At 41.9% G+C, this 19,606-nt stretch overlaps 2 protein-coding genes across 7 annotated transcripts in view; one reads left to right on the forward strand and one right to left on the reverse strand.

The window, feature by feature from the left end:
- Nucleotides 1-4,838, reverse strand: part of nav2a (neuron navigator 2a) — a 251,632-nt gene extending 246,794 nt beyond the window's left edge. Inside the window, exon 1 of the mRNA XM_078253816.1 lies at nucleotides 4,148-4,838. Coding sequence (XP_078109942.1) covers nucleotides 4,148-4,228 — 81 coding nt within the window. The 5' untranslated portion in view covers nucleotides 4,229-4,838. The remainder of the gene's footprint in view (nucleotides 1-4,147) is intronic.
- A 3,191-nt stretch (nucleotides 4,839-8,029) lies between these two features.
- On the forward strand, nucleotides 8,030-19,556 carry e2f8 (E2F transcription factor 8). Of its 6 annotated transcripts, none has more exons than XM_078253834.1 (14): nucleotides 8,030-8,304; nucleotides 9,393-9,453; nucleotides 9,603-9,863; nucleotides 9,961-10,114; nucleotides 10,672-10,986; nucleotides 11,833-11,994; nucleotides 12,474-12,611; nucleotides 12,830-13,045; nucleotides 13,142-13,223; nucleotides 13,732-14,245; nucleotides 14,716-14,982; nucleotides 15,104-15,239; nucleotides 16,749-17,086; nucleotides 18,482-19,556. In XM_078253834.1, exons 2-14 carry the CDS (start codon nucleotides 9,400-9,402, stop codon nucleotides 18,596-18,598), a joined length of 2,754 nt encoding a protein of 917 aa, XP_078109960.1. In that variant the 5' UTR covers nucleotides 8,030-8,304; nucleotides 9,393-9,399; the 3' UTR covers nucleotides 18,599-19,556. The 6 variants fall into 6 exon arrangements, with proteins under 6 accessions (XP_078109960.1, XP_078109976.1, XP_078109991.1 ...); XM_078253831.1 differs by lacking the exon at nucleotides 8,030-8,304 and adding an exon at nucleotides 9,001-9,092; XM_078253850.1 differs by lacking the exon at nucleotides 9,393-9,453 and having other exon boundaries at nucleotides 8,031-8,304.
- The last annotated feature ends 50 nt before the right edge of the window (nucleotides 19,557-19,606 follow it).

The raw sequence follows: 19,606 nt of genomic DNA on the forward strand, positions 1-19,606 counted from the left end.
CCTCCAATTACAGCTACAAGAAGGGACATAGTGTACGTCATCTTTAATCCTTTCTCGTCTCCAGCTGGAATATTCATAACACAAAAGATCCCAGCTCGTGGAATACTAGTTCAATGAATACCAAATGACTACAAACAGGCAGGTTTCTATTCGCAGCAAAGTCTGCAGTTCTGCTTCATCAAACACTGAGCCTGCATTCACCACAATACAATACATCCCTGACTCTCCTCTTACGCTGTCCGTTTTCCCATGTAGGTCCATGATTGCCACTCAATGAACATTAATATATATATATAGAGCTAGGGACATGTGAAAGAGTAGATCTACAAAAAGGGAACAAAATCCAATTACCTCTGACGATAGTGGCTACTATCACATATAGGATCTTGAAGACTAGGTAACTGCTCGGGGGACACTGAACCTTGCTGCATGAATGCCTGAGGTAATTCTCCAACAATGGGAGCACGTGTGTCCACGTTAATACCTCAATGCTTTCAATTTATTTAAGTCGGCTGATGTCCATTAAGAGGGAAGGTGAGTATTGGCTCAGTCTGGCACAACCTCTCTTCCCCGGAGAGCGTCTGGTCTCCGATTGATGACGCCGCCACCTTTTCCGGCTGCAACTGAGGCTTCTGATGAAATCTAGACATGTCGCTGCTGATAACTCATCGAGCAGGCAAAGGGCAAAAACTCACTTTATGAATGGTATCAAGGTTGGTTAGCACAGTAACGACACTGCAGACAAAAAAAATAAATAAAATAGTTGTGTGTGGGATTTCATGATGAATCCAAACACCAGACAGAAATGCTTAAAGTCCATTTGCTGCTCAGTGTGTCACTTAGCATCCACAGAGAGGCTCTGCAGTGTGGAAAATTGGAAAACAGCAGCTGGGGCTTTGGACACATCAATTAATATTCATGTTCTACATAATCCCAAGTGACTAATTTAACACACCTGATCAAATCTATAATTTACAGGGGGGACAGGAAAGAAAGCAGAAAAAGGAATAAACCATTTTACTGAATCTGATCCCTGACAGTGCGGCACACTTACAGTATAGCAGAGGGAGTAAAGTCCAACGGATCTCCACACCGTTTGGAACAGGACCAGACTTACTAGTGCCTAAACTCCAATATGCCTCCTGTGACTTTGTAAGCCTCAACAACTGTCCAATCTCCAGCTGCCCTGGAGCCCTGACTCTATGAACCCAGGTGAGGTCACCCACCCTGAGGAAAGATTAATCAATCGATCATCAACTATTAAATTAATCGCCAACTATTTAAAAAAATGTATTAATTGGTTTGATTTATTTTTTTAATGGGGAAAAAAAAAATTTCCCCTATTTCAGCTTCTTGAATGTGAATATTTTCTACGTTCTTCACTCCTGTGTGACATGAAACTGAATATCTTTGAGTTCTGGACAAAACAAGACATTTGATGACAACTTGGGGTTTGGGAAACACCGAACGACATTTGCACGTGATTTTCTGACATTTTATAGACCCCAAAAAAAAAAAACTGATCAATAAATCGAGAAAATAATTAACAGATAAATCGACAATAGAAATAATCGTTAGTTGCAGCCCTAAAACTAAAGATGGTCCGATACCATTTTTTGCTTCCCGATACCGATTCTGATACCTGAACTTGCGTATCGGCCGATACCGAGTACCGATCCGATACCAGTGTGTCATATATTTTATTATGTTTTAACAACTGTGTACTACTATCCCTGTATGGATGTGATATTATTTCTATCTTTGTTGTCGGTCTGGCTCAGGTTAAACTCTCTCACAATGAATGCCACAGAACTTTCTTTTATGATCCAGTTTGACAGTCAGTTATAACGGAAAAAGAACATAAACTACTTTAATGTAGATTTTCTTTAGGGCTTTATCACATGGTATCGGATCGGTGCATAAACTCCAATACTTCCCGATACCGTTACTAGCGTTTTAGGCAGTATCGGAGCAGGAACATCTCTACCTAAAACAGAGCACTAAATGTAGCATGGAAGCTGTACGCCAGTTGAATCAGTGTCTGCCTCCACATTAAGATGAAGACTAATGTGCTGCTCTCAATAAACAGTCATCTATTTAGCCTGTACGTCAGAGTCAAGTTAAAAAAAAAAACTTGTATCTCCAAAATGTAAACCGAACTACTGCAAGAAAAGAAGCCAGGTTTTCACACACTGACATTTCTGAATATACCTCATACAATGATGAAAGGGTTCACACACCCAAGGAACTGTAATTTTTTTTTCAATTTACAACCATTTCAAGTCAAACCATGAAAATTAGGGGAACTAGAGCTACAGTATGAGGTTTGCATCACTGCATCAACATCATGTGGAAAATGCAGAGCGAAGCTGAAACAGGGAAAATGAGTCACGGTATCAAGTACCCCATCAATCTTTACACAGACTGCTGAAGTAATTCTACACAACCACACAGCATCAAAGAAGACTTCACAGACCCCTTGATGCTTTCACTGACACTTTGGCTTTGAATCAATCCAGTTATGCGTCCTTTGACACCTGAGTTGGTTTGCCTGATGAGGGTCAGACGAAGTCACAATGCCATGGCAACAATGGGCTCATTCAACAATATCTTTCTAGGTTTTTTCTTAAATTTGTTCTTAAGAAAGTTCCCAAGAAAGGTCTACGCCAGATTCATGACGTGTTCTTAAAACAGCAAAATTGTTCGCAGGTGTGTTCTTAAAATGATGAATCCCAATGTCTTCGTAAATTGAAAGCTTGTGCCCGTTGGTACTATTTAGCATAAGTAAACGCCCCGTTAATTCCCATAAAAGATGAGATTGCAGGGCCGTGTGCACACTTCAAAAGACGTGGTAAAGACGGTGGAGGCCTCGACTCCGAAATAAATAAAAACTTTAGTAATTCTGAAGTGGAGGAACTGCTGCAAGAAGTTAGAGAAAAACGAGACATCATATTTAGTAGCGTCAGCAGTAGATACAAGGCAGCAAATAAAACCGATGCATGGAATGCAGTTACTCATGCAGTGAACGCTGCATCCGGAGAAGGGCGCAGAACTGATGAAGTATATACTGTAGGCCTAGCACAATTCATACACAATGGCAATTCAAAGTGCTTTACAAATGAGCAGAAGTGTAAGTGTTGTGTGTATTTATTAAAACAAACATTTAATTGTGTAAAATAATGAAAACAATTAGTTACAAAATTACAAATCCCAAATACGAAAACATTGGTGAATGCCAGAATCTTTGTTCTTAAGAACGTTTGGTGAATGAGGCCCAATGACTTGTGCAAATATAGAAATGTCCTCCAGACATTTATGTTTTTGCAATCAGACAAACCGTTTTGGATCTTTTCTTGTTGACAATTTAGGATCGAAATGTACAATTTCAAAGACTTTTGGAAGTCAGGGGATGTTCTAGCCTGGATGCCAGCCGAACTTAGCCCCGCCCACAACATTCGAGGTCGGGAAGTCTGACTAGAATCTGAGTATGACCATGTCAGGCTAGGGATGTTCTAAAACCATCATAGAAACTGGTTTATATATGTAACAAACGATTTCTGACAGCACCCACTGGCGCTCAAGAGTAGCCACATCTGTAGTAGCAACAGTTTTGTTTTGCTTATTGGCTTCCCGTGCATCAACCTATCCAGACTCAACGGTCAACATTCAAAGATTGCTCGTCCAATCACTCAGTCTCGTACTCTTAAGGGGTCACACAACACAGAACAGACGGGTAGATCTTGTAGATAAACAGGATCAGTTTAGGGCTGGGCGATGGGGAGAAAAATCAGATATGATATTCTTGACCAAATACCTCGATATCGATATTGCGCCGATATTCTAGGGTTGACAATTAGTGCTTTAACAAAATATCTTCACAATGAGATTTTAGATAAATAATCATCAGTAATATGGACATAATGTCTAAGTGGGGAAAAGGCAAATGATAGAACAGCTAGAACAGTCTGATAAGTTCAGAAAAGTACATCACTTTCCTGTAATGCAGCCTTTAAAACCAGTAAAAGACAGCACTTATGTCATATCACGATAATACGATATCCAAAATCTAAGACAATATCTAGTCTCGTGTCACGATATCGATATAATATCGATATATTGCCCAGTCCTAGATTTGTTATTAACTCACCCTTTTCTGATCCTCCAAACCGTGCAGCACAGGTTTCCTCCTCGGGTGCTGTTGTGGACTAGCCTCTGCTCCTGCCTCCATCTTCCCATAAGTGAGTACTCAGGCTCTCCCCACAGCTAGATATCCAGCTCTTGCAACAGGCCTCTTAGGGAATGGAGGGAAACACCTGCTCAAAGTATTTAAGTCCCCTTCCCACTTGGTTCCCAGTTGTGGTGCATGAATGTCGATCCCAAAAAATTGGCCAAACTGTCGGTCCATCAACTTTGCTTCGTGAAAAAGATGACACGCACTCTCTGGGAGGATCCAACCTCGGCCACACGCCTCGTCTCAGTCATATCGTTTCTTCGTGGTGTCTCTTTCTTGGTCCCGAGGGGCTGGCCTGAAGCGAGCACAGGGCAGAGAACGGGAACCTGAGATAACCAGGTTGGTTCTTTCTCCCAAAACCATCACCGCTGCCATGGAGATTTGATTTCAAAGGAAGCTGTGATCATCGTGTTCCTCTCTACTGCACGAGATTAAATCTGTCCGCCACTGGGGGGGGAATGTGGGCAGGTTTCAGTTGGCAGCAGAATGAGTTCAGTTTTCCAGCAGGAGCATCTGCCAATATATATATTAAAAAAAGAAAAAAAAGAAAACCAAGTCCAGAGAAAGCAGTGTGTGTAGGAGCTGGTGTCACTCACAGCTCAAAAGTCAAGTGTGGTCTCCTGACAGTGAACAGGTGCATGTGTCAGAGTCAAATTGAAGCATTAAAGCAAAGGCTGTGGTGTCAAAAAGACACATATTCAGTATGATACTGACATCCTAAATGCAGCCACACACACACACACACACACACACACACACACACACACACAATAAACTGCATTTGATAAGATACATTTACACAAAAGATATACTGTATATATAAATAATATAATTCAATCTCAATGTTGTGTTCATGTTCATATTACTGTTTAGTGTTTTCTGTCTGAATATTTGGAGAAATTGTATTTTGATACTTGGGTAACATTATTGAAGCTTTCGTGCCAATGAAAACCCATTTGAATTTAATTTATATTTAAAAATGTAATTGTTTTAAAGTTCCTCTTGACTTGCAAAGTATTTAAATATGTTGAAGTACCATTTGTATCTATATTGCATGTAGGGAAATGGTTTATTCGTGGAAGTCAATGACGAAAACCACATTTTATGTCTTAACAAGCCGCCAGCTAATTGCTGCAGGTGTGAGCTTTTCACCACTCAAACCACGAAAAACACTTATTTTAACACAACTAGCAAAGTTTTTAATGGTCAAACACGTGGTGTCGTGCAAGTCTTTTAACTTGTAGTAAACACAAGCCTTCGCTTCACGGCAGACAAACATTAAGTCAAGAGTTACAACCTGGAACAAATTGCTTGCCGAGGGTTTGAGCTACTGCAGCATCCCTACAAGAGAACCTGCGAGCCCTCATAGGCTGCCTGACAGACCGGCTGCCTCTCTGGGCTTTATGGAAACTGTCTGTAGCTACATTAAAGAACAAGAAATACACCACGAGGAGAAATAAACATTAAAGAGCCGTATCTGTGGTCAGAAATGATGCTCATTCGGCACTTATCTGTTTCTTACCTTCCCGGTGGAGATGGTCCCTCTGCCTCGTGCATAGCGCTGCCTGCTCCTCTGGCTGCGAGCGGAGCAGCCAACTGCTGCATTCAGGCACTGTCGGAAATATCAGGTGGTCACTTGTCATTTCAGGTTTTCTTTGCAGCAAACCCGTTAAATCAGTTAAATCCCCTTAAAAAAACAAACAATTAAAGTGACTTTTATTTAGTCTGCTTAGTTTTTAGATTGTGTTCTCTTTTACTGAGGCTGTTTTAGAGCTTAGTTTTAGAGGCTGATTTAGAGCTTTGTAAAACACTTTGTTTTGCAACATGCTGCATAAACAAAGTTTGTTATTAGGAGATATATATATATATATATATATATATATATATATATATATGTATATATATGACAAGTCTTAGTTTACACGTTTTGATTTTAAGTGTTTTTATGTGCATATGTGTCATTTCTCCAGCACAGCTATAAAGCACCGAAAACCTCCTTTGAATAGGCCAATGGCTAATTCTCTACCTTGCTACACCTAGGCCTATTCATTATATAATACAAAACTGAGTTGTATTAATCAGCATACATAGCCTATTCCTTGGCCCAAGGCAGATGTGGTTACCATAGTTATAAACTCACTTTTTTAATATGTCCATTTCCCTATGAATCGCTGTACTTACCCAGTCGATGTGGGTGGTCTAATATACGAAGAGCAACTGAAGGCAGCATCAAGGTCTCTCTCACATCACTAACATTACGTCACTGGGTGCTTCAAGCTCCGCTGTTCTCTCCCAACATCCTTGAAGGCGCCCGTCGGTTTCCATGGCGACTCTAGGTAAGGAGGGCTCTACCCCCACCTAGCGCCGAAATACAAACACAACAAATCGATTCAAATCAGATTATCGATCAGATTACTGTGACCCTTGCTCTGACAACTGTGTAATGATAATCCAATTCACACCGAGATCACATTCAACTTTAACATGCCTTGCCCTTGTTTTTGTTTAGTTCAATCACTGAATTATTCATTCAGACTTTTCACATGTAAAAGTGTGGTCCGATTTGATTATGGTGTTTAATGGAAAGCAGTCTTTCTCTGCACAAACAGTGCAGTGGTGGAACATTAAAATAAAGCAGGGCTTAAATTAGAGCTGAAACAGTTCAACAAAACATAATAATCGAAACGTATCAATTCATGTTTAAGTAATTTGTACGTTATGGTGCGTTATGGCAATATGGCACCAATATTTTGGTCTAGGGCATCATGCAATGTTCTTGGTGTGTATGTTCCAGGTGTAGATGGATCTGCGTGCGTTACTGAATATTACATGTATTTTGATTGCACATGTATATGGACATATTGTCTGTATATGGAGAGGCTGTGTGCTGCTATGTCACCTGTGTTCTCTCAAATGCCCAAGACAAATCTCTGGTAAGGGGGACAATAAAGCCTAATATTATATTTATCTTACCTCTCTGTGTGTTGCCGTTCTCAAACTCTGTTTGTTTCGGGAAACAACAACAAACTTCTAACTAGCAAGCGTTGAAAATGTCAAGTTTTGAAGAAAATTGGGATCGTGTAACAGGGCAGGCCGGCTTGGTTCTTTCTGGAGATGATTGTAAAGATTTACAAAGAATATATTTACAGCATTTACCATCTAACTGGGACGTTTTGGGACCGACGGGCAGGGATTGGCAAAGGTTAAGGTAAGGGCAAATTACATAAAATTGCTCACGTTGCTGTATTGTGTGAACAATTACCTTCATTTAATATTTTATATGGCGTTTTCTTTGCGGGGTGCAAATGTTCCACCAACACACAAATTCCTTCCAGAGACTATTTTGCACAGCCCCTGTCTCTGCGTCGGGAGCTTAGCGCCGCCTTAAGACGATTGTGATTGGTTTAAAGAAATGCAAATAGCATTAGATGGCGAATAGCACGTAACATCAGTCACGTTAACGCGGTCAACTTTTCCTTTTTTTTCCAGGGTCTTTTTGTGTGTGTGGTGCAATGCGAGACTAATGGGGGGCCCAACGGCAAATATTTGCTCAGGTCGCTGTTAAAAGGAATACTACCAGTACCATGGGGGATTACAAAACAGACATTACATTAACACACTTGAGCAGCCTGTAAATAACTGTTTAAAAAAAAAAAAATTAATCTAATCTCGGGTTAATCTAGACTAGAGATGTTGGGCTAAATGTAGCCTACAGTACTGACAGCCGCCTCTCTCCAACAGGGAGGAAGTAGTGAGCGCGCATGCTCGCATAGGGCGGGCCAAATGCTGGTGGTCACCCCCACACATTGGGCAAAACTTTTCACATCTGTAGTAAAGTTGACCAAGAGGCCACTCCCCACACAGTCTATGCTCCTCACTAGCACGGGGAAGAAGAAAAATAAGAAACTTAGCTAGAGCCTCGCGCATTTTGTACTATTACATTGCGAGTGTTTTTAATGGTTTATTTTGCGTGGAAACGGACGGTCTTGTGTCAAAATCCACATTTTAGGGATTGGATTTATCTTTTGGAAATGGGAAGTTCCATCTGAGCAAGGCTTGTTCCACGTATTTGGGTAAGTCTGCACGCTTCAGCGTAACGCATCTTTATCTTTAAAAAGGATCAAGATGTTTAATGTAACAAACGTTGAAGTTTTGGTTTCGGTGTCGCTGTTGTATCGAACTCTGTTGCCCCGCTTATGGACTGGACTGTCTGCTCTGCTTTACTTGCTGAGCATGTAAGTAAACGTCACGGCTGTGCATTTTAAAACAAAGCCGTTGAAGGAACGTTAGAAAGTTTCTGCGTTATCCGGTTAAACAGTTTTGTTAACGTTAAATGAAAAGCGGTATCAGACAGGGGGCGCTCGCTGTTGGCTAACGTTACGTAGCACAAACATCTTTAGGGGGAACCGTACGCTTTTTAAACAAGTCACCCTATAAATACAACGTTCTCTTTGTAGTAAGTATTCAGACTTTGGCCACAAACGTATCAAAGTTTAAAGCGAGCCGCCACTGTTACTGTACAGACGTTCCGCGCCAAGGATTTCAAAAAACAGTTTACCTGCGCGGGACGGTTTTTCTACTTCCTCTACGTTGCCTCGCGCGGCGCTCCTATTGGCTCCTTTCAACAAAAAAGGGCGGCACCGCTGCGTCCGTTGGGCCCGGCGATTCGATGGAACCCACGTCAGTTACCGCCAATATCAGTCTGGTGTTTTGATTAGATTTAAATTGATTTTTGTGATCAATCTTGTCAGGTAAAACGAGGAGTAATCTATTAAAAAACATCGGTACATAGTTTAGCTCGTTGTTGTCACGCTGGTTTAAAAATGTGGGTACCCGACAAATATGTTTCATTGAAAAAGCGGTAAGTAAAGTAATAACGTAAACAGTAACGTTGATGCTAAAATTATTGAGCAACGTTTATTAATGCAGGTTAGCTAGCTAAAACCATACGTTTTAAAGTGTGTTGGTTGGAACAAATGTTAGATAGCATATGTATATTGCTATTTACCGATAACGTTACTGTTAGGAGCACATTATAAGGTTTTTAGAAGATTTTTAGCATTGTTTCATACATCCCTAAGATGAATATCACTTAGGTTATATGAATGCCTAGCTAGCTAACGTTAGCTAATACAAATCCATATGAATTTTTTGTGCTAAGGTGGAAAATGTCAAATACAGCGCTTGAATCTCAAAACCTGACCCAGAAATCTCATTCAAAGGTCAGCAAACACAAAGGCATCTAAATGTTTCTTAGATATAACTTGTTCCATTATTGTGATACATCGCAATGTATACCTCAGTGGTAATGGATGGGCTTGGAGATAGCTTGTAGCTAAATCTCTTTTTTTTTAATTCTTTTGCTGACTAGGATGATGGTTTTGTAGCACCCCAGGTTCCTGTAAATTCTCCAAAGAAGTTATTTGGTCAGTGTGCAGTGTCAGTGGAGAACCAGCTGACCATGGGTCCCCTCACTACACCTAAAAAAGGAAGAGAAGTAGGTTCTGTTGACCCCTGGACACCGACTTCCAACCTCAAAATGCTCATCAGTGCTGCTAGTCCTGACATCAGGAACCGAGAGAAAGAGCTGTGCCTGGACAATGACGGGCGGGAAGGTCTTGACCCTTCACAGGTACAAAACAAATCTTCTCATTAACACACTTTCTGGTAAGTCAAGGTGTTCAAAGGAATGCATTTATTATCTGTTGTTCTCTGTTGTCTTCCCATAGGACACTGAAAATGGAGAAGAGTCAGAGAAAATGATCAGCAGGAAAGAGAAGAGTCTGGGTTTGCTCTGTCATAAATTCCTCGCCCGCTACCCAGATTGCCCAAACCCTGCCCTCAACAACGACATCTGCCTAGATGATGTGGCAACTGAGCTCAGTATGTCTTCTCTATCAACCATTTGTTGTCTTTTTAAGAAAATTGGTTCTGCAATATCCATTTGTTAAGATCACAGTCAATGTCAGATGTTAGGGAAGAAGCTAATGGTTACTCTTTGATCTGTAAATTGTATTTCGGTTTTATCATTCAGTTAATATAATGTCAATTAGAAGTTACCGGAGCCCAAAGATTTACAAATAACTGTTACATAGTGTAGTGATAATCATGATCATGATACCGATGTAATAACTGCAGTAACTATGATAATACAAAAGGTGTATCAAATGTTAATGTGTTACTTACTTGATATCCTATGTGAATTCATCGGTCTGATTTTCAAATGTTTTTCACATTGATTGTAAATTTGAGGTCTGGTTTATTGTAATATACAGAAACATGTAGTAATCATACTAGAAGTTGGTTTGAATTTAGTTTTTCCTAAAAAGAAAAAGTTTGAATTTCTGTACTGCAGTGTTTACTGATTTCTTTTACTATTTGTGATATTTAGTTCTGTTATTAACTTGAGCCTTTATGTGTTTTTCGTTCTGTCTGCACAGGCGTAGAACGCCGGCGCATCTACGACATCATGAACGTGCTGGAGAGCCTGCACATGGTGAGCCGCTCAGCCAAGAACCGCTACACATGGCACGGGCGGACCAAACTAGCGCAGACTCTGGCCATTTTGAAGCAGGTGGGCGAGGAGCACAGGTACGGCCAGCAGATGTTGCACATCCGGCAGCGCCTCGTGGACAAGGAGTTTGACTTTGACGCGGAGGAGAAGGAGAACGAGGAGGTGGTGGAGCTGGAGAACGGGGATCAAGGACAGAAGGAACTTTTCTTTGTGGAGCTTCCAGGCGTAGAGTTCAAAGCAGGTGAGAAACTGGAGTGCTGTGTGTGTGATGTGTGTCCTGTGATCCTCTAACTGTTTATATATACCAGAAGTGGACGCCAGATCTATTTCAGCATTTAGAATGGCTTAATTTTTGGTTATTCCTGGGCTTCAACAGGCATTAAATATCCTTGAAAATGAAGAAAAGAATAGAGAAAATTTAAAGTGCTCATATTATGCTCATTTTCAGGTTCATAATTGTATTTAGAGGTTATACCAGAATAGGTTTACATGGTTTAATTTTCAATTTTCAACACCATATTTTTGTTGTACTGCACATTGCTGCAGCTCCTCTTTTCACCCTGTGTGTTGAGCTCTCTGTTTTAGCTACAGAGTGAGACATCTCACTTCTGTTCCATCTTTGTTGGGAGTCACACATGCTCAGTAGCTAGATCAGCACAACCAGCTAATCAGAAGCAGAGTATGAGGGCGTGCCCTGACAGTAGCTAGGTAAGGACTATTAGCCAGTCAGAAGCAGAGTATGAGGGAGCCATGCTAGCAGCTAGGCGAGCATTATAACGTGTGTTACAAAGTGACCACGTTTGTCTCTGAAGTAAAGGCTGGACTACAATAGAGCTGTTTGTGAACAGTGTTTTCTGTTGGAGATGGTGAGTCCCTTTGGGGTGGACTTTGGGCTTTTTCACTTTGTAAACCTATAACGTGTACAAAAAAGATATATAACACAATAAAGGAAAGGGGGAAAGCCAAACCGCATAATATGAGCACTTTAAACAACAGTGCTGGAACATTTTCATTCCTTGGTTTTGTGACGTAGTAATCAGATTTTCTTTTTTCTTTTCTTTTTAAACATTCTGTTTGTCCTGTTCAGCCTCTGTTAACAGTCGGAAGGACAAATCTCTGAGGGTGATGAGCCAGAAGTTTGTCATGCTCTTCCTGGTGTCTAATCCTCGCGTGGTCAGTCTAGACGTGGCTGCCAAGATCCTGATCGGAGAGGACCAGGGTGCAGATCAAGACAAGAACAAGTTCAAAAGTGAGTACTGATTCTGTAAGATACAGTTTTTTTTCTCAGTATTATGCAGGGTCAAAGTAAAATGATGCTGGTGTGATATTATCTTAGATCTCATCTTGGAGAACTATCCGCTTAATGCTATTTTTTTTCAGTGCCAGGGCTGTCTCACGTTTTTCACATTCCGCATGCACAAATAATGACGTAGTCGTTGCAGTGTATCAGTGTCAGATCTGTGTGGAAGGCCTGAAAACAAACATGCAGAAAGTTTTGTTACAACTGATATTTCAAGACGTCAATACGTTTGTAATTAGTCTTAAATCTTAAAAAAAAAAAATGTCTATACAAAATACATTTACCTGAATAACACAAGTAAAGTCAGTATTATTACATATATATGCACAATTACTGCACTTCATACTTCCCATGCATCTTTTTGTCCGAATACGTCCTGTGTCTGTGTATTGTCAGTAGATAATCTTGTTTGTTTCATGCGTTTGCAGCCAAAGTGCGCCGGCTGTATGATATAGCCAACGTGCTGCGGAGCCTGAAGCTCATCGAGAAAGTCCACGTGACAGAAGAGAGAGGGAGGAAACCGGCCTTTGAATGGGTTGGCCCCGAAGAATTCCCACAAGTCAAAGGTATTGCCAGACCACTTCCCCATTTACTTATTATTAATTATATTTTGGTCCACACTTAGAGGGAATTTTGGGCTTAGCGTCACATTTATATCTTATGTGCATACTACTATATAAGTTGAAATATATTTCAGGACATTCAGTTTCTATTGAGCAATGATTCTAGTGCTGCTGTAAAAACTCACTCGTAAGACACAGACTAAATATTACTCTTGTTTCAGACTTGGAGAGCTCCACGTCTGAATGTTTATCCAAGAAGAAAAGTGTACTGGAGTCCCGTGCATCTGTGGACAACTGTGCCAAAAACCTGTTTCCAGCGTCCGGGGCAAAACGCAGCTTCACCCGGCACCCCTCCCTCATAAAGCTGGCCAAGAGTATTCATGACGACCGCCGAAAGATCAACTCTGCCCCCAGCAGTCCTGTCAAGAGTGCCCTCAGTGAGCGCAGAAAATGTTTTTTCAGACAAGGTTTACTATTTTGGCGTATCTTTATGAACGGTGTGATGACACAATCTTTTCCTCTTGTGTCTTCAGGCGATTCACCAAACACTGACCTCCCAAACAAAATGGCCCAACTTGCTGCTATTTGTCAGATCGAGCTTGACCAGGAGTCGGGGTAAGTCTGGTTTTATTTAGACTGTTCAACCTAAACGGTTTGTGGTTCTTTAAATGAAATCTGGTGCGTAACAACACTGAACCACCTCAAAAATGTAATTCTCAGTTTACTTCCAAGCAAACTGTGGCGTCCCTGATTAGTCACTGGATTAGGTGAAATGGAAAAAATTACACTTGAAATAATTTTAAATATAAACCTAATAAATGTAACTAAGCCATCTGCTTATTATGGCAACCATTCTCTCCCCCCCCCCCATCATTTGCGGGGCAACACAGTACTGACAAAGCAGGATTACTGTTCACCAAAAGTATCAAAAATAATGAGTGAGCAGTCAACTTGTGATTCATCTTTACAGCTCTTGAGTTGTTTGTAATAAGACCGTGTTAAACCTAAAACCGCCATGGATCATTTAATGAGAACCATACTACAGGTTAAGCTCATTAACATTTTATAATAAGGTAATTGTAGATCTATAGCGTGTTAAATGAGAGTCCTGCTTCTGTTCCAGGACCGGAGCTGAGGACCCAAAGCCTGCTGCTGCGGAGGCGGACACTGCTGCTGCGAAGCTTGAGCAAGTCTCCTCTGTTTCTATGGAGCCGCCACATGCACCGTTACTAACTCCAACCCAGGAGCATAGAGTCAACACTACTATCCACCTCACCCCCCACACACCGCTGGCAGGCCTGCCCGGAGGCTCCGTCACCTACATCCCTGCACAGTATTCATCCCTGATCCCCGTCCTGTTACCTCAGCAGCGGGGGAGCGGGCCCTACGCCGTGTATTTGCACCCTTCTTCTCCCAGGCCAAACCCTCTGGTCAGGCCGCAGCCGACCAGCCTCGCCGTGCGCTCTATGACCTTTGAGGATAAGACTGGGCAGAGCCCGACGGGCCAGAATGCAGCTAGGAGCCTGCCGGCCCTCAGGGCGTCAGACGTCAGCCCCTTGGCGCTCAAACGGTTGCGCTCAGAGTCGGCCTTAGAGAGCAGCCCCTCCAAAGCCAAGAGGACCGACCCCAACTTTAAGGTAAAAAAATATATATATATATTTGAGAATTTACATCTACGTGGTATATTTATATAACCTTCTGAGTGATTGTGGCCGGGTTGGATCACTGGTAGAGCAGGCGCACATATACTGAGAGGTTTATGCCTCGACGCAGAGGTCCAGGGTTCGAATCAGACCTGTGACGATTTCCATGCCCCCTCTCTCTCCCCTTTCTCACCTAGATGTCCTATCAATTAAAGGTGGAAAAGCCCAAAAAATAATCTTAAAAAATAAATTCTGAGTGATTAAAGGAATGTTGCTAGTGACTGATCTTTTGAAAATTACTATACAATAAAAATAAATCCAAAGGGCATGTGGTTTTAAATCCATAAAACGGTTGTTTAAAATACCAAAAACACGTGGAAAAAAATGCTTGCATTGTTCTTGGTTTCTGACGCACAGTATTCCCCACCCTCTCTGTCTCCTCCTTCCCTTCGGCCTCCTTGTAGGACACCTCTCCAAAACTGTGCGAGATCCTGCAGGCCCGTCTGAAGGCCCGTCGCGGTTGTCAGCTCTCAAGCCGGCCCTCGCCTCGCGCCCTCCACCTGGACCCGGAGTTTGTCAACACCCCCGGCGGTGCCGTAGCCAACCAGACACTAGAGCAGAGCTTGGAGACCTTCCTGGACAGAGAGGACAAGACGGCGTCCTCCGACGGCGAGGCTGGCTTAACGCCAGTCAGAGTCGTACCCATCACGCCAGGACAAGTCCACACCGAGGTAAATGCACAAACGCGATGCCTACCGGGCTTCACTTACCACCAGAGACCTCCGATACCTTGTGTTGTATTTGTCGATTCAACGGCGGAATGTGTGACGATTTGTTGTTCTGCCTGTCCAGACTTTAGTACCGGCCGGATACCTGATCCCAATCTCCCAGCAGTCCCTCATCAGCTACAAGGAAATTCAAGGTTCAGGGAGAGAAAGCAACAACGCCGCAACTCCCACTTACAACATCTACCAAACACCAACTGCAGGTAAAGATGTCATTAAATGTTCATTATTTCATTATTTATTTGATTTAATGTCTCAGGGCACACCTAGGTTTTCAGATTAGCACTGCAAGTAATTGTTGTAATTATAGGTTTATCTGTCAATTTTTGGTTTTTCAATCAATTGATTTGTCCGACCAGCAATCCAAAACCCAAAGATATTTCATTTACAATAACATGAAAAGGGGGGAGGGGGCATAACCTCACATTCCACCACCTGGAACCAGATTGTTTGATATTTCTTACTTGGTAAATGACTTAAAGCACCCATATTATGCTCATTTTCAGGTGCATAATTGTATTTTAAGGTTGTACCAGAATAGGTTTACATGGTTTCATTTTCAAAAAACACCATATTTTTGTTGTACTGCACCATCATGTCAGCTAGCTAGCTCCATAGACAGTAAAAGTAAGGCTGTTTCTACAACTTCGGTCAGTTACAAGGCAGGATTAGCTGGGAGACTTCTAAATGAGGGCGCAGATGTAAGTAGTTCTTTTGTAGATTATGGTGAACTTGTGTGTGTTGTAGCAGTGCTTTGCTATTGAGAACAAGGTAGCATGCTAACGCTACGAGCTAATGGTTGCGGTTAGCCAGCTTGTTTCGGCTTGTGACGTCACAGCTACAGCTCACCCGGAGACTGAAGGCAGGACACATTCAGAAACCGTATCTCACTCAAAACAGCATGGATGGATTTTTTTCAAAGTTTGTATGTGTGTGGAAGCACCAGAGACACAAAAGAACACCCCAAATCCAAGAAAAAGTGTTTTTTTCATAATATGGGCACTTAGCGTTAGCTAACGTTAGCTTCTTGCCTCATCTGGTGTCTGATAAACAGTAAATTCATCAACTTCAGTATCCACAATGCTATTTTCCAATAAACTGTAGCTGTCATAGTTCATGGGACCCGAGTGAGTGCGGATTTCATGTCGCGGCTTTTGTTTGTCACTTTGACTAAGATTGAGTGACAAGCATAGATGACAAGTAGTACTCGCCCTGTTGTTTACTTGGTTGCCATGACTTCGCGAGTGATGACGTTCACTGTTCCAGTTGCTCACCTTAAAAAGGGGAGAGAGAGCGCATGACAGTTCGCTTGAGTTCAGTAGAGCACACGGCTCTGCAGAGTCGTGCAATTATGACTTTTCATAAACAGCTGAAGGGGCAGCGGTCCGCCGCTGCTACATGTACACAGCGGAAACCCTGTTGTGCGTCTGCCCTATTTCTGATACCGTGGCGGCAGAAATGTTGCCGTGGTGGGCTGCCATTAAAATATTAACATAGAGGAAACACTGTATCATCATTCATTTTCTATAGTTTAACTAATCTATCAACGGTCAAATCTTTTTAAGGATATAGATTCTTCTTGTTACTATTAGTGCATTTGTTAAATTAGTCCCATTATTCTTGATTTGTGTTTAATGGCTCTAAATGAATTTGCTAATAACTGTAGATTAGAGTAAGGGTCTATACACGTTTGGGTCTGTTGTTGCCAACAGGTTCCAGACCTGTCCTAGCCCAGGAGATTACACCCACCGGCCTTCGTCTTCACAAACCCGCTGCTACTGCCGCCTCGCCATACAACACCCAGCAAGACCACCGCCTCCACAGCCCTAGTCCTGCCATCCTCAACTTCACCCTGCAGAACCTGGGTCTGATCTCAGGCTCCAGCCCAGGAAACGCCTTCACTACCCCCCAGACTCCAGAGTGTGCCAACACCATGCCCAGCCCGCTGGCTCTGCACCAGAGAGGCATGGTTTTCATCAAACCTGGGTCCCCTGTGCCTCTCCAGCAGTCTGTATCAGGGCAACCAATGACCCTGTTCAGTGTACAACAGGTAAAAAACAAACACAACAACAACCTTGTGTTTAGATAGTAACTTCACTGACTTTTGCTTTTTAGAATGAATGGGGCGCTTCCATCCTGTGACACTTGAGTCTGCCTTAAAATCGGTCTCTCCCAAGTGTCCCAACTTTATGGAAGTGCAGTAATAATTCACTGATGTACTGTGAAGTTGATTCAAATAGTTGAGAGAGGGGAAGTCTTGACATTTTACTACACAGTAACGTGAGGGAAATTCCACAACAGATAGCAGTCGGTCATAAGTCGTCACGAGATTTACCAGTAAACGCAACATTTTGTCCCATCTGTGTTGTTTTTCAGACAACATCAGTGACCAGTGCCAGTTTGACTCTTTTAGCTCATAGCTTTAGCGGCAGACTGTTGTACGCCTCGCAGTTGGAATCCTCTACAGTAACATACAGTCACACTACACCGTTTAGCTGTCAGCATTTTAGCCGTGTTTAATCCAGTTACTACTGTAGCTGACGGTAGGCTAACGTTAGCTGCTGTGTAACGTGTTATTAGTGTTTACTAGCTTGACATGCAGCGATGTTTCTGGTGCCTATAACGTCTGTTTTGGAGCATCAGACATGTACGCAGACATTTAAGTGGCACTGTAATCCGCGTCGGTAGATACCGGGCACCGGTGCCCTATTGGCACCGGATTTTAACATGCGCCGTTAACGTGAACAGAAAATTGCGTTGCCTGTTTCTTTTCACGGCAAACACGCATGTTTGGAAAGCGGTCACACAACAGCTGAAATGGCATACTCCTTCATAGTATCCTTCAACAAAGGAGGAATGTAGCACAATATGGATGTGAAAGCAGTTATAATCAGCCTATGTGACAATAACATTTGTTTTGGTTAAAATCAACAAATAATCGTGATAATTAATCTTGATCAAAAATAATCATGATTATCATTTTGGCCATAATCATGCAGCCCTCCTTTCAAGATAATACACAGTAAAAGATAGTCAGTTAGTCAGTCAGATAGCGTTGTGGGCGGGACATTAAGTCAGACTCAGTGGTGAGTGAAACCGAAGCAGAGGGACAGACACAGAGCTGTAGCCAAGCCAAAGTAGACCACTTTTTAATAAATTAACTTGATCGGTTACCGGGCAAATAAAACACCGATACATATCAAAGTACGTCACCCGGATCGTTGGTCTGATTGGTTGAAGGACTATCCAATTGCGTACAGAGTCATTTGAACTATGCCGGTTGATCACGCCTCTAGTGCAGTAGAAAACACAGAGCAGACTCCCCAGACTGATGTTCCATCTTAAAGGATTGAGCTTGGTCTGGTGATAGCCAGACTAGGGTTGCTTGTGAACTCGTTTTTGTTTTTAAGATTAGAAGACTAACTGAAGATTTTCTGTTGTCCAGCCTCTGATGACCACCCCCAAAGGGACAGGGCTCCCCCAGCACAGTTTCTTCCACACCCCGGGCCCCCTCTCCCCTCTGGCTGCCATGGTAACCACCGGTGCACACCTGGACCCCTAAAACTGTTTACATTCCTCAGAGGAAGCTGGACGTCGCCACTGAGGACTCCTGAAATCTCTGCAGGAAACCCTCTGATGGCTGTGTACATAATGTGATTGTGTGTGTCTGTATGGGTGTTGTAGCTGTCTTTTTATTTTCTGTCTGGTGAGCATTTTACATTATTACCTCTGAGCAATTCACAGCGGCCTCACTGCCTTCATTCTTATCACAGCCAGCTCTAAAATTAGCTGCCAGGCAGGCTTCGGCTGTGTCCCAGTGGACAGATTTCAAGTTCACCAGATACTCATGAGCTCTGTTGTCTGGCTCATTGTGATGCTGGGTTTCCCAGGACTCAATTTGCATAATTTAATAGTGGAGGATACATTTTTTTTATTATTATTATTTTAATTGTTTGTTTATTTTAGTTATTTCTGCAAATGTGGGTAATGTGAACACCGATTTCTTTTCTTCAAATTACAGAGAGTAGTTAAAAAAATAAAATAAATCAATGCTGTAAAAGGGCAACACACTTAAGTCAGATGGCCGCTTTTGACTGAAAGACAAGTTTGATTGGTTGACTGATCATTTTGTCTCCAAGTTAAACCCAATGAGACGGCTTTTGCACATATGTACACGTTAACTGTTACACCCTTTTAAAAATGGATTTGTTGAGAGTATGTGATTTGTTTTTGATTCTAAGACTAATCAGACATTTTGTTTAATTTATAAGGAAATTACCTTTTGTTTTTTGGTGTCTTTCTAAATGTAAAATGTTAATTGAATATTAATACATTTTTCTATGAACATCATGTGAAGCCATTCTGTTTTGGTCTACTCTACAGGGACAACTATCTACAGGGACAACTATCACAACTATTGGACTCTCATTAGTACTGAGTATTTTCATTATAGATTAATCTGTTTATTATTTTACTCTTAATTGTTTGGTCTATAAAATAAGAAAATTGTGAAAATTGCTCATCCGAAATTGGTGATGTTTTTATATTTACAATTTTGATTAACAAACCA

The sequence above is a fragment of the Sander vitreus genome, chromosome 1, assembly GCF_031162955.1.
Source record: "Sander vitreus isolate 19-12246 chromosome 1, sanVit1, whole genome shotgun sequence".
NCBI classification, from domain to species: Eukaryota; Metazoa; Chordata; class Actinopteri; order Perciformes; family Percidae; genus Sander; species Sander vitreus.

Excerpts from the sequence above, each read along its gene's own strand:
- e2f8 (XM_078253831.1), top strand. The coding sequence starts at position 9,055 with ATGTGGGTACCCGACAAATATGTTTCATTGAAAAAGCG. Across the intron at positions 9,093-9,392 it reads TATGTTTCATTGAAAAAGCG|GTGGAAAATGTCAAATACAG; the intron begins GTAAGTAAAGTA and ends TTTTGTGCTAAG. Across the intron at positions 11,995-12,473 it reads AGACAAGAACAAGTTCAAAA|CCAAAGTGCGCCGGCTGTAT; the intron begins GTGAGTACTGAT and ends ATGCGTTTGCAG.